General features: G+C 39.6%; 1 protein-coding gene across 1 annotated transcript in view; it reads right to left on the reverse strand.

The window, feature by feature from the left end:
* The window catches only part of LOC145353213 (importin subunit alpha-5), a 43284-nt gene extending 30212 nt beyond the window's left edge, over positions 1 to 13072 (reverse strand). Inside the window, exons 1-2 of the mRNA XM_080203738.1 lie at positions 13001 to 13072; positions 1068 to 1209 (exon numbers count right to left, since the gene is read on the reverse strand). Of these exons, the coding sequence (XP_080059864.1) occupies positions 1068 to 1196 (129 nt within the window). The 5' untranslated portion in view covers positions 1197 to 1209; positions 13001 to 13072. The remainder of the gene's footprint in view (positions 1 to 1067; positions 1210 to 13000) is intronic.
* Positions 13073 to 13465: the final 393 nt, after the last annotated feature.

The following is a 13465-nucleotide window of genomic DNA, read 5'->3' on the forward strand; positions in this document are numbered from 1 at the left end:
TCAGTTGCGTTTCCAGTCAAATGGTAAGCCCAGGATGTTAACAGTATAGGATTCAATGATGGTTATGCCATTGTATGCCAAGAGGTGATGGTTTGATTCTCTTTTGTTGCAGGTGGTCATTGCCCAGCACTTGTATGGTGTGAATGTTACTTCCCACCTGTCAGCCCAAGCCTGAACATCGTCCAGATCTTGCTGCATTTGGGTATGGACTTCTTCAGTGAGAGTCACCGCAAATGATGCTGAACATTGCACAAATCATTAGCAAATATCCCGATTATGATGGAAGGAGAATTTATGAAGTAGCTGAAGTTGATTGGGCCTAGGACACCACCCCAAGGAACACCTGCAGTGATGTCCAGGAGTTGACAATCTTACTTTTTGTTAGTTAGATACAACTTCAACCAGATGGTTTTCTCCCCATTTCCTACTGATTGCAGTTTTGCTTGGGCTCCCTGATGCCGTGGTCAGTCAAATGCTGCTTTGATGTAAAAAGACAGTCACACAGCTCATATCTGGAATTCAACTTTTTCGTCCATGTCCTAACCAAAGCTGTAATGAACTCAGGCTAAACGACCCTGGCAGAATTCAAACTGAGCATCCATGAACAGGTTATTGCAAAGCAAGTGCTGCTGATAATCTCTTTCATCGCTTAACAATCATTGAGAGTAGACAGAGGGGCAGGTAATTTGCCAGATTGGATTGGTCCTGCTGTGTGTACACAGGACATGGGACTACTTGGACGATAAAGGAATTATCAGGGAGCAAAAGATGGGACTCACACTTGAGATACTCAGAAAAGACCTGGGTGGTTATGACAAACTATTAAGAGTCACTGTGACTCCAAATTTCCTCTAAGTTTCTAACATCAAAGGTTCAACACATCTTATACTAGCACCAGAATAAGTGGGAATAAGAATGAGTAGAAACAAAATGGCTTCTTACTAAAGTGGCACATGGAAAACAAATGAACATACATGCAGACGTAGTTTCAGTATGGCAGATTATCTGAAATAAAGTTCACCCCTCCTACCTAAAATCTAGCCAACAGCAAAAAGCTTCAAGTCTACCTGTTCCTCACGTTTCTGTTTCCGTAGTTGTAGCCCTTCCTCTTCCCGTCGTCTTCTCATTTCATCAGGGTTGAGGGAGTTGTTTTTGTAGCTCTTCAGCCGAAAGTTTTCCTTCCCTGCACTTAACATGGCTTTGGGAAAACTGTGAAGAGATAATTTTAGCATGAGTAAATTAAACAGAATTACACTTATGTATGGCCACTTTGCTTACCAAGATAATAAGCTCAGTGCCACCAAATAAAACTGAAAATAGGATCATGAGTAGGCTATTCAGCCCTTTGAGCCTGTGCTGCCATTCAATATGATCATGGATGATCCTCTATCTCATTCTGCTCCAATGCTCTCCTCACACCTCTTGACAAATTTACAGTCTGGGAACATATTTCTTCTTAAATATATTCAATGATTTGGCCTCCGCAGTTTAACCAGTGAAGAAATTTCTTCTCATCTCAGTCTAAATGGCCTGTCATATACCCTGACGTTGTAACCCCTTGTTATAGGCCCAAATCCCCATCCCCCCCAATAGCAGTTGAAAAAACAAAGTGACAAAACACCAATCAAGAAAAATTCAAGCCTAAAAAACTGGAAATGTGAAAGCAATCAGCTGTACAAAATAGCAATGGAAACTGTTCTGGCTAATATTACTACTGTGCACAAAATTACTGCTAGGTTTCTTGACAAGTTATTGTGCATCAAAATATTGTGCAAAACGCTTTAAGTCAAAGATGTACAAGAGGCTAAATAAACACTTACTTCCAATGACTACAAAGCCCTCATGAGGATTTAATAGCTCCATGTCACTGACACTAAAGAATTATCTATGTGTAAAACTTCAGTCAGATACTGACAGCATTCAAATAGTTATGCAAAATGTTGCAGGCATTTCCAAATACAGCTACCTTTTTCTGGCAAACTATCCATGGAGGAGAGCTTTGATTCCATAATCCTGATTGTCAACTCAGCTGAGGCTGTGCTGAGATAAGGGATAGCTAATTGAATAGATAAGAAAGGCAAGGTTTTGCTAATAATCAGAGGGAGAGGGTAGCAGCAGGTTCACTTGAGCATACAATTCAATATGGACCAATTGGGCTGAATAGCTTGTTTCCGTGCTGTGCATGCTAAATAAAGCTGTAAAGCCTCGACACCAGAGCAGAATTCATGTTAGAGGAATCTTTGTTGGCAGACTACATTTCTACTCTTCTGTGGAGTTGCCAGTAGGCTCAACCACAAACTTCAGCTTCATTCTGAGAATGTCAGTTTGCTCAGACCTTTCACACTTGAAGTCTGAACTTACAATTACACAAGTGACTTAGTAGATGCTATGTTTGTGCAGATTCTTGTCAAATTCCCCCAGAAGACAACATCACCAAAATCCAGAGACGCATCCTTATCCAACATGGAATGACTTCCTTAGAAAAAAACTGACTAGAATAGTTCGGCGTGACCTATGTTTCACAAATCCATGCTATTCTCTAATCAGTTAATACTTCTCCAACTGCTCATGCATTCTATGATATATTCCAGTAACTTCTACACAACTGATATTAAACTGACACGTCTGTTACTTGGTTTCTCACTCCCTCTTAAGACGATGAAGTGGCATTTGAAATTTGCCACATTCATTCATTAACTTGCCCAAAGCCAGCTGAAAGGATAAGACTTTTAGGAGCATGCAAAAGAAAGTTGGATGTGTATTTTAGAGGAAATTTGGTTTGACAGTGTATTTACTTTGCTTGGCTACTTTGTCATGCATGAGACCTGAATCAATAATGAACAAGGGGGCACTCAGAAGATATCCCTGTCATGCTGTGTTAACTCATATTACAATTACACAACTATTCTTGAGGCTTTACCTTGCCTGGTTGATTTTTTTTGTAACTATAAAAGCTGGAAGGGAGAAATCTTTTCATTAAAGAATTTTCATTTCACTGAGGCAGCTTCTGACTAATCGTATCCAAAAGCCTGCTGTGAAAACTCTGCTCACATTAATAAATTCCACCACAGGAGCTGAGACAATACACAATAGTCTAAATAAAACTCAGTATCCTAAAAAGTTTATTTGTTATATCTCAGTGTTAAGAGGTTCTTAAAATTTCAAGGACCTGGATTCAGATGCTCACCAAAATCTCATCAGTTCTTCCTTGTGCCATACTACATCTACCAGGTTTCATCAAAATCCATCTATCATTGAGATGGTTTTTTGGTAAACAGTTTAACTAATAAGAAAACATTATCTAACGGCATTTACTCCAATGCTGGACCAAGTGACATCATGTCATCAATGCAACTGCTTTCTCATTCACTATTTTCAGATTACAGGAACAAAATGTATCTACAAAGCAGAACTGAATTCTCAAAATTATCAGAGGCAAAATACATTCACAATAATATGATGGTGAAAATAAGATTAATTAAGCATAAAATTCCACACACTCCATTTTTGGCCAGGTATAAAGGCATCAGTAGGAAAATGCTTTCCAAATTGTTGGCAGAGCCAGTACCTGGAAACAAAGGCAATCTAGCAAACCCCATTATACAAATTCATTCATAATATATGTTCTGCTCCTCATGCTCGAGAATTTTGATTGCTCTATGCTCAGCCTGAACATTCAGTTTAGCATACCACTAGTTAGGAAGTTATTCTCCAATTTAACCTGCTCTACAAGAATCTATCCTCTCTTCCAGTCAGACTCAGGGGCTAGGAAATAGGTACAAGGGGAGACCAATCATCTCTGCAAACCTGTTCCATCATTCAGCTAGATCATGGCAATGGCCTGTACCCCAACACCATCTGTCTGCTTTGGTTCTGTAACCCAGAATACAAAAACATATCAAGCACAGTTTTGAAATGTTCAATTAACAGGCCTCAATAACTTTGAGACAGTGGCTCAGATTTCCACTCCTTTGTGCACTTTGATGTCTTTTGAATTGCTTGAGGTTTTGGGCTCTCCCGCCAGAGGAAAGCAAGAAATTCTATCAAATTCTTCAAATCATCTTACATATGCAATTAGATCAACCCTCAAGTTTTCCATTATCAAGGGATTAGAAGCCTATTGTTAACCACTTGTCCTCAAATTTAACATTTCTAGTCCCGATACAATTTTGGTGAATTTGTGCTGCAGCACAAGGTTGATATTTTCTTCCCACAGCTGAATGCAGTATTATAGAATCTAACTGAGTCTGCTGCATAACTAAATTTCAAGATGCTCTTCTGAATCAAAGGAAGAGAAACTGTGTTTAGGGAAGCCAGCAGCATGTTTCAGTTCAAATCTAGTGTGCGCGCGCGAGTCTGCATGTTGGAAATCAATGGATAAACATTGACTTTTAAAATGAGAGGATATTGAGAGAAATAGAAACAGGAGTAGACTATTTGGCCTTTTCAGCCTGCCCTATTATTCATTTTGATCATGGCTGATCATCAAATTCAATATTCTGATCCTGCCTTTCCCCATATCAAAGAATTACTATTATTTCAGGCAAATGGTGTGTTCGTCAACATAGAAGCAGGTTTGAATATAGGAAAAGGGATGTTTTACTGAAATTGTACAGGGTGCTGGTGAGGCTATTGCTGGAGTATTGTGCGCCGTTTTAGTGTCCTTATCTGATCCTTGAGGATGTCCTTGCTATAGAGGGAGTGCAGCAAAGGTTTGCCAACTTGATTCCTAGGATGGCAGGTCTGTCATATGAGGAGAGACTAAGTTGGTTAGGATTATATTAACTAGAGTTTAGAAAAGTGACGGGGAATTTCATAAGAACTTACAAAACTCCAACATGATTAGACAGTGTGTGTGCAAATGTGGAGAATGAAATCCCTATAAAGAGTTTTCACACTCCCTGGTTTCCAAATCCAAGTGACACGGTATTCAATCACTAAAAAACCCAACTTTATTTGTATCCCGGAAAGTGTAATTACTCAAACACCTTTTAATACACTCCATTTTCTTAATGTGCAATAATAAATACTTGCAGAGGAGGAAGATTTAAAGTGACAAAACTTGATAAAGAGAGATCATTAAATAAACCAACATTATGCCATTGTAATGATTTTGAATTTAATGAAAAATGAATAATTTTAGACCTTTAATGTTAGGACTTGGGCAGGTTAGTTGTACAATACAGTTAAATACTGTAGCTTGTGAAGACCAACTACTAGATAACTTGCCTTTCAGAAATGATTAGTTATTTGCCTGTGAAGTGTTACATGTAATTAAATGGACTGTGTTCATCTCCGTATGAACTGAATAGAAAAAAGTCAATGCTTCAGATTAAAGATCCCTCTGTAGATTGTTAGACAGGATGAGTTTTTTGCTGTTGCTATACTTCATTATTTTTTCTAATCCCTACTATAAATGCACAAGAACACATCACAGGACACTGAAATCACTACTCCAGTAAAGACACCACAAACACAATTTTGTTGAATTATAATCCATATGGGATTGCAGTGACAGAAATAGCTGCCTTTAGTGATATGGGACATTCCTGGAGAATACGAAATATTCAAGAAATAATAGGCCATAAATTCTGAGCTCCATGGCATGGTAGTGGTGGGGGTGCTGAAGAACACCTATGTAATATCTGTACGTGTGGGTTGTCCTATAGAGGAAAGGCTGGACAGGGTAGGCTTGAAGAGCAAGAAGCAACATGACAAACAAAATACGTTGAATGGTCTTAACATGGCGAATACGAAGAGGATATTTCAAGGATCTGGAACTAGCGGTCAATATTTAAAAATAAAGGTTTACCCATTTAAAACTGAGATGAAGGTTGAATGTCTTTGGAACTAAAAGGCAGTGGAACCAGAATATCTGAATATTTTTAAAGCACAGGTAGATAGATTCTTGATAAGCAAGGGGATGAAAGGTTATTGGGAATATGCAGGAATGTGGAGTTGAGATTACAATCAGCTATGATCTTACTGAATGGCTGCGTCAGGCTGAGACCAAGTGGCCTTGTCTTGCCTTATACTGGGAACCATCCAAAAATGCAGTTTAAAAATCACAAACTTTAGATGGTTCCAACTGCCATACAGCCATAATTACCCAGAAAAAGTTAGAATTTAAACCATTTTCAGCTTCTGAGCAACTCATGCACGACCTCCCTGACCTTGCCCAGTCGGATTGGGCGAGTTTGGGGCAACTAGATACCAAGGCAAGTAACTGCAAAGGGAGTAGCAATCTGACTCAATTGCCATTCCACCTGAAAGGCCAATGGAAACTCAAAACTCTTATTTCCATAACGTGATGACTTTAGCTTAATCTTTCCCTTCATCAGCCCCAGCCTTCCATTCAGTTTGCACATGTTCTCATCCATGCTACTTGGAGAACATGGGACAGGTGTAGGCCTTTTGGCCCTTCAAATTTTCTCCACCATTCAATAAGATCATGGCTGATCTAACTGTTGTCTCTTTCCTCTCTGCCTCTCTACCCTCAATCCTTTAGTCCCCTATCAACAACCTGCCTAATTTTAATAAATTCAATGACAAAGCCTCCACTACTTGCGAGGAAGATTGACAGACCAGCAAAAAAAAATTCTCCTTACCCACCTGAAAAAGGGAGAATGCTATTCTTTGACTAGGAGAGTATACAGGTGCCTGAATTAAATCGTCCTAATAAAATAAAATTTGTGTCCAATGGCCAAGATTATACATTAGTTGTTTTCCAATCCATCATTCCACTTCCCTGAAGGTGGCAGTGACATATTGGTCAATGCTACCACAAACAGCTGCCTAGTCCTTTATGCCATTCCTTTAGTTGTGAAATTGGGACATGTGCAGCAAACCAAAGTAAAAGTCTGAATATTTCCCATTGATAAGTGATACTGCATATGATTAAGAAAACTATAATTGCTGTTATATTTTGCTTGCAGTCCCAGCTCCCGATAAATAGGATGTTGTGCAGCCAGCTGTAACCTGGAAATTTAGCAAGGTTGGCAGAACAGAAGATCTGTCTGAATATAAACAATGAAAATTCTGGCTAGATTCAAATGGCAAACTCACTCAACAATACCTGCTTTCCAACAGAATTTGTGCTTTGTTATTAAAAGCAAAGTTGTGTGTGCTCAATTCAAGGTTAGAATTGAACGGTTTTGGAAAAGAAATCCAGGATAAGGAATGCTGATGGACAGTGAAACATTCTTTTTTGCTAACTTGTGAAATAAAAGGCCCATCAATACTGATAAACCACGGTGCTAAATGGAATGTCAAAAGGTAGATTCAAATTATGTTTTTTCTATTAAGCCACAAAAATTAAGGAAATAGCATTTTTAAATACATTTCAAGTATAACATCAGTCAACTATAACATGCTGTTGCCTATGATATACATTGTACAACTTTCTGCAGGTCATACATTCTAAATAGGATTCAAAACACTCAAGATTGCATATTCATTAGTGACTTATGGATCATAGAATCATAATCATAGAAATCCTACAGTGAAGAGGCCATTCAGCCATCCAAAAATGCACCGACCACAATCCCACCCAGGCCCTATCCCCAGATCCCTACATATTTACCAACTAATCCCTCTAACCTCACATCTCAGCACACTAAGGGCAATTTTAGCATGACCAATCAACTTAACCCGCACATCTTTGGACAATGGGAGGAAACCCACGCAGACACAAGGAGAGAGAATGTGCAAACTCCACAGAGTGACCCAAGCCAGGAATCGAACTGAGGTCCCTGGAGCTGTGAAGCAGCAGTGCTAACCACTGTGCTACCCCTAAAAAGATAATATAAAAGATAATATGACATTACTTTTCCATCTATGTTATACAGGTATGCATCCATTGGACAAATGGTTTTGAATGAATGTTATAAAATGGAATTATTACAGCAGTACAGGCAGAGATGAATACAAAACATATTCAAACAGTGGAGGAGCAATCAATAGCATGCTCTAACATATAGCCAAAACATTAGAGTATTAGTCACAAAGTGATATCTATCCTGCACAAAACCGCAGGCCACATTGAGTACTGCTTCTAATATGGTCACTGAGCTACAAAGGAAAAAAACCCTGGAAGATGTTTACAGAAAGTCCATAATACCAACTCCTATAATATAGCATGCCTCTACAAGCTGTGCCAAGCATTGGGGATTTTGGGTTCTTAATGGACGAATGAGCTTAAATGGTTTATTACAGCATTTATTTCTTCATATCAACTTCCATGTGACTACTGTTGAGAACAGAAACAGTGACATGGGAGTTCACCTCCAAATCACACAATATTAGGACCTGAACAGATATAATCACTGTTTTCATTGTTATAGGGTCAGTAAACTAGAATTTGCTATCTGTATACTACTGTGGAAGAGCCATCACTAAAACAGATTGCAAAAGAAATACAACTTCACCATGCAATAAATGTGCCAATATCCCAAGGTCAAAGATGTATATTTTTTAAAAGCATTGCAGAATTCCTTCTATTTCTTTGAACAATCTGAAATAAAAAGGCATCAGAAATGAAGAGGACGTTTAACATCTTCAAGTGAAGACAAGTTTAACATTTCAGATAACATCCTTTGTCAAAACTAGCTAGGTTAGGCACAAGTTGCTTTAAAAGACTGAAAATTGAAGAGGGGGAAAAAAAAAACAGACAGATCTGAAATAAAAACAGAAAATGCTGGATTAATCAGCAGGTCTGACTGAATCTGTAGAGAGAGAAAAACAGTTAAATGTTTTGAATCCATATGACCCTTCTACAGAACTGAATAGAAAAGTAATATATAGTTGGAGGTGGGTTAAGCAGATGACGCAGAATGGGTGGCCAGGGATAGGTTAGAGCTAAGGAGAGATTGACAAAGATGTCATGGACATGGGACAAATGGGGTGTTAATAGTGCCACTAGAACCAAAGTGTGTTAAAAGCTAGGATAGATCACAAGTCAACGTTCACAATTAAACAACCAATGGTTTAACTGCCTGTACAAAGACAAAATAGGTAAAAATGTGGCATTATCAGGCTTCATTACATTTGTCTTTTTACAAAAACTTGTGTCAAAATATAATTCTATGATCAATGACATATCTCTGAATCCTATATTCAAGCGCCCATTTGTCATGCGTGAACACAAGCTGTAATAAACGTGCAGCAAGACATTTTTCCCATTCTGGAGAACATCACAACTGAACTAAAAATTGTTCTCAAAAACTATAGTCAAACACTTATAGCATAGTCACTAAGCAAGAATGAAGGATTGAAAGTTTTTGTTGCCTTAGATAGTTCTGGAGGAATGGGGTCAATACTATACTCATAATGGAAATAATGGCAAGTTCATATTACTCAGGCCAAGGATTGAACCTTCCTGCCACAAATAGGTTAGTTATCACATTGCTTTTCTCATTAAATAAATGATGCAAAAGATCACAAGTCACTATTTGAAGAGAAGGAGTTCCCCAATGTCCTGGTCAATGTTCAACCCTCAAACACCACCACAGAAATTTGCAATTAATTACTCATTTGCTGCTTGATTGTGCACAGAGTGGCCTATCTGGCTACTGTGCCTATAAAACAACATGGTTCCATGAAGCACAGGCAATAGATTAACTGGCATTGTCACTGACTGCAAATATATACTGCTCTACAGCAGGGCCAAACACTCCAAAAAAAAAAGTCACTAGCTGTGAAGCACATTAAGATGTTTCAAAAACATGCTATATAAAATGAAAGGCCTCAGATTCTATTCCTTTCTACATAATTATTCTCCCATAGCCTTTATAACAAGTGTGCCAATACTGTCCCTTTACTCACTTCAAAACAGCCTAGTGCTGCTGCAAAGATCAGAGCATAGGTCCAGCCAAATCCCTGTTCCTCCCAGGAGTATGGTTAGATTGAGGCTTGTTACTCCTCAAAAATACTGGGATTACATCTTTTTGGATAAGAGCTCAAAATGCCACCTTTTCTGGTTTTTCAGGTGAGCAAAAAAAAAATGATATCACCTGCCTTGGCTGGCCAATTACACAAATATAGAAGCTCTGTTCACTAATCTCGAGCCACCACAGGCAAAATGCACAGCATTTCTGAGGACAGAAGACAAAGGCACCCTTAAAAATTTTGCTCATTGAGAAGCACCATATTCCCCTCTGTACAAGTTGATATGCACAGTAAGAAGTCTCACAACACAAAGTTAAAGACCAACAGGTTTATTTGGTAGCACAAGCCACAAGCTTTCAGAGCACTGCTCCTTCATCAGGTGAGTGGGAATTCTGCTCACAAACAGGGCATATATCAGTCTAATGTCAGAATCTCTACATCAAGATGATATCACCATGAAATTAGACACTCATCTTAAATGTCAATCACAACATTGATAGGCAGCCCAGAAAATGTTTGCGCGTTTATGAAACTGATCACATGCAAACAGGAGGCAAAAAATCTGATCAAGATTCATTTATCAAAATGCAAATCAATATGATCAGGAATGATGAGGTTAATATTAGTCACCCAATGCTGACCCAGTCAGTCATGGGCTGGTTGTGAGTGTATACCCCCTCCCCCAGCAATGCTGATCAGCAGTCCACCCATTAAAAGGCTGGCTGCCCTACACTGATGGAGTGGTAATTTACTCAAGCGAGACCTTAGCCACCCACTGGGGGGAGGGGGAGATGAGGACGAGAATCCAGCTAAGTCTACTGGCAAATCACAGCGAGGAGAGTAGGGATCTGGGTTTGAGTCCAGGGGAAGAGGGAAAAGGGGAGAATATGATGGGGGTGGGGTAGTGCTGAGAAAATGAGAGCAAGAGCATTTCCAATAGGAGCAGGGGACACTTTTCAGCAAGTAGGGCTCATTAAGGGTGGCAGTGGCTAGAAATACTGCCTGTGTCAGTGACCCAGATTTAATTCCAACCTTGGAAATCAGAGTCTGCACATTTGCATGAGTTTTCTCCAGGTGCTCTGGTTTCCTCCCACAGGCCGAGACATGCTGGTTAGGTACAATGGCCATGCTAAATTCTCCTTCAGAGTATCCGAAAAAGCGCCAGTGTGGCGACTAAAGGATTTTCATAGCAACTTCATTGCAATGTAATCCTACTTGTGACATTAATAGACTTTAAGTTTGCACTTCGACATATTAAGCTTATGCTCCAAATGAACAGAAACTTTCAAACTTCAGTTGGAAACAATGGTTCAAGAAGCTCAACTTTAAAATTTTGACTTTAGTTGATTTTCCTCTATTGTAAGTCAATCTAATTCTTATTAGAAAGATTTAAAGGTTACATTTTCTTCTAACCTGAATCATTTGTCAATAAACGGATGAGATGTTAAACTACAGCCACACCCATTATAGTCAGTTTTGCTGGATAGAAAGAGGCCCTTTGGCCCATCATGTCTGTGCCAGCGACCAAGCGCTGATCTAGTCTAATCACATTTTGCAGCGCCAGGTCCAACTCATGTTAATGTGAAAGATTATATGGCATCTTTGCAAAATAGAGCAATTAAGTTCTTCTGGGTGCCTGAACAAATGTCTTTCAACCAACATTAAAACAAATTGTGCTCATCACCACATTGCTATTTGAATCATTACTACATGCAAATTGGCTGCTGCATTTCCTGCTTTACAGAAGTGACCAAAGTCTTTTGCTGCCTGTAAAGCATCACGTGAAGTCATGAAAAGGTGCTATGTGAATGAAAGTCTTACTTTGAGGCCAGGCTTAGTGTGAATCATGGGACCAAGTTGTCAGTATTTTTGATAAATGAGTTTCATGCTTTCTACTTAGGAAACCCATGGTGCCACAGTATCTTTAGCAGTACGCCCACAATCATCCTAAAAGCATGATGGAGATGCCAGCGATAGACTGAGGTGGACACAGTAAGTAGTCTCTCGATACCAGGCTAAAGTCCAACGGGTTTATTTGGAATCACAAGCTTTCAGAGCGCTGCTCCTTCATCAGGCAAGTCAGCTGCTCTGAAAGCTCTTGATTGCAAAATAAACCTGCTGGACTTTAGCCTGGCATTGAGGCTCTTCTTACTGATCCTAAAAACAGGTATCTGAATTTTTAAATGCAACAAATACACTGGCACATTCTTACTAGACAAAGTTCATACTTTCAACTTTAAAATTAGAACATTGAGTAATAGAAAATATACATATTCTCACCTTTTTCAAATTCTTTTAAAAAGAATTCTGATTAGAAAAATATTTATACTGCTACAATAGAAGATTTGACCTTTTGACTCTGAAGCTTTTATCACAATCAGGCAGTCAGTCACCTCATCTCAGCTAACAAAACAAAGAAATTGGAATCCATTCGGCTTCCAGTAGCCATCAGCAAATCAACTCATTGCTAGGTAAATATTGTTGTGTCGACTGGCATGGAAACTATTTTATACTATTCTACTTCCTGTAATAGCATCAAATAACGTTGTATGCTATAACCATGCTACAACAGTGCGTAGTGAAACCCATCTGGATGGCCCACTATCTTCACAGAATCACACACATATTGAAGGTAGTATCCCACATCAATTAGAGGGAAGTATTATAAAACTACTTTTAGCTGTAATCACATTGCATATTAAACATAACCAATGCCATAACAAATGTTATAAATGAAGTTTAGCGAGAAAACCGAATAGAAATATATTTAAATCACATTTATCGGGTACAAATGGGCTAAGTCAAAATTACTAAAAGAAAATACCTCTTCCAGGATAAAGACCTAAATTCTGACACTCCCAAGCCTCTTCAACAAAATAATCTGGAAAATCTAAGATAGGAGCCGCCCTGACGGGATATTTAATCAGTTTACACTAATGGCAATCCCGGGGCTTCCACCCTCTTTAGGCCTTTGCCGGAATTTTAACACCTCACACCATTCAATTAAACAGCACTGGGTGTTTTATTTTTGAATATGATTCAGCTTCCACCCTCACGACGATTATATTCGATTCTGCCTCGGCGTATTTAGACGGACAAACCTGCCCTGACTTACCGGGTATCTTGTGCTCAGAGCCGCGCTCTCCGCTTTCACCACCCGGCGCTTTCAGAAACCCAGAGCCACCCGATCCTAAATGCGCATGCTCACCACAGGGCCACGCATGTACAGAATAAGCCCACCTCGCTACGCATGCGTTATCACGGCTTTTTTTTCCCCACAGTTACGCGTGCGTATTCTCACAGCCCTCCACCCTCCCCTGCGCCTACACAGCTGCGCATGCTCACATCACTCTCCACGTCTAAACCCCCCAGGCTGCGCATGCTCACACTTCGGTCCGCTGGCACGCGTTTCTCCGCTGACGCTCCAACCTGCCACCTCCACTGCGCATGCTTCTCAGGTGAATACATTGACCAAGTCTCCATTCTCCCGGTCCCCTGCGGATCAGCTGTTCCGGAGCCAGCGGCAGCAGTAACGCTGCAAAGGGAATTCAAAACCCTTATAACAACTAGCTCGAGTGTG

The sequence above is a fragment of the Carcharhinus amblyrhynchos genome, chromosome 15 (genome assembly GCF_965287045.1).
Source record: "Carcharhinus amblyrhynchos chromosome 15, sCarAmb.v2.hapA, whole genome shotgun sequence".
Lineage (NCBI taxonomy): Eukaryota > Metazoa > Chordata > Chondrichthyes > Carcharhiniformes > Carcharhinidae > Carcharhinus > Carcharhinus amblyrhynchos.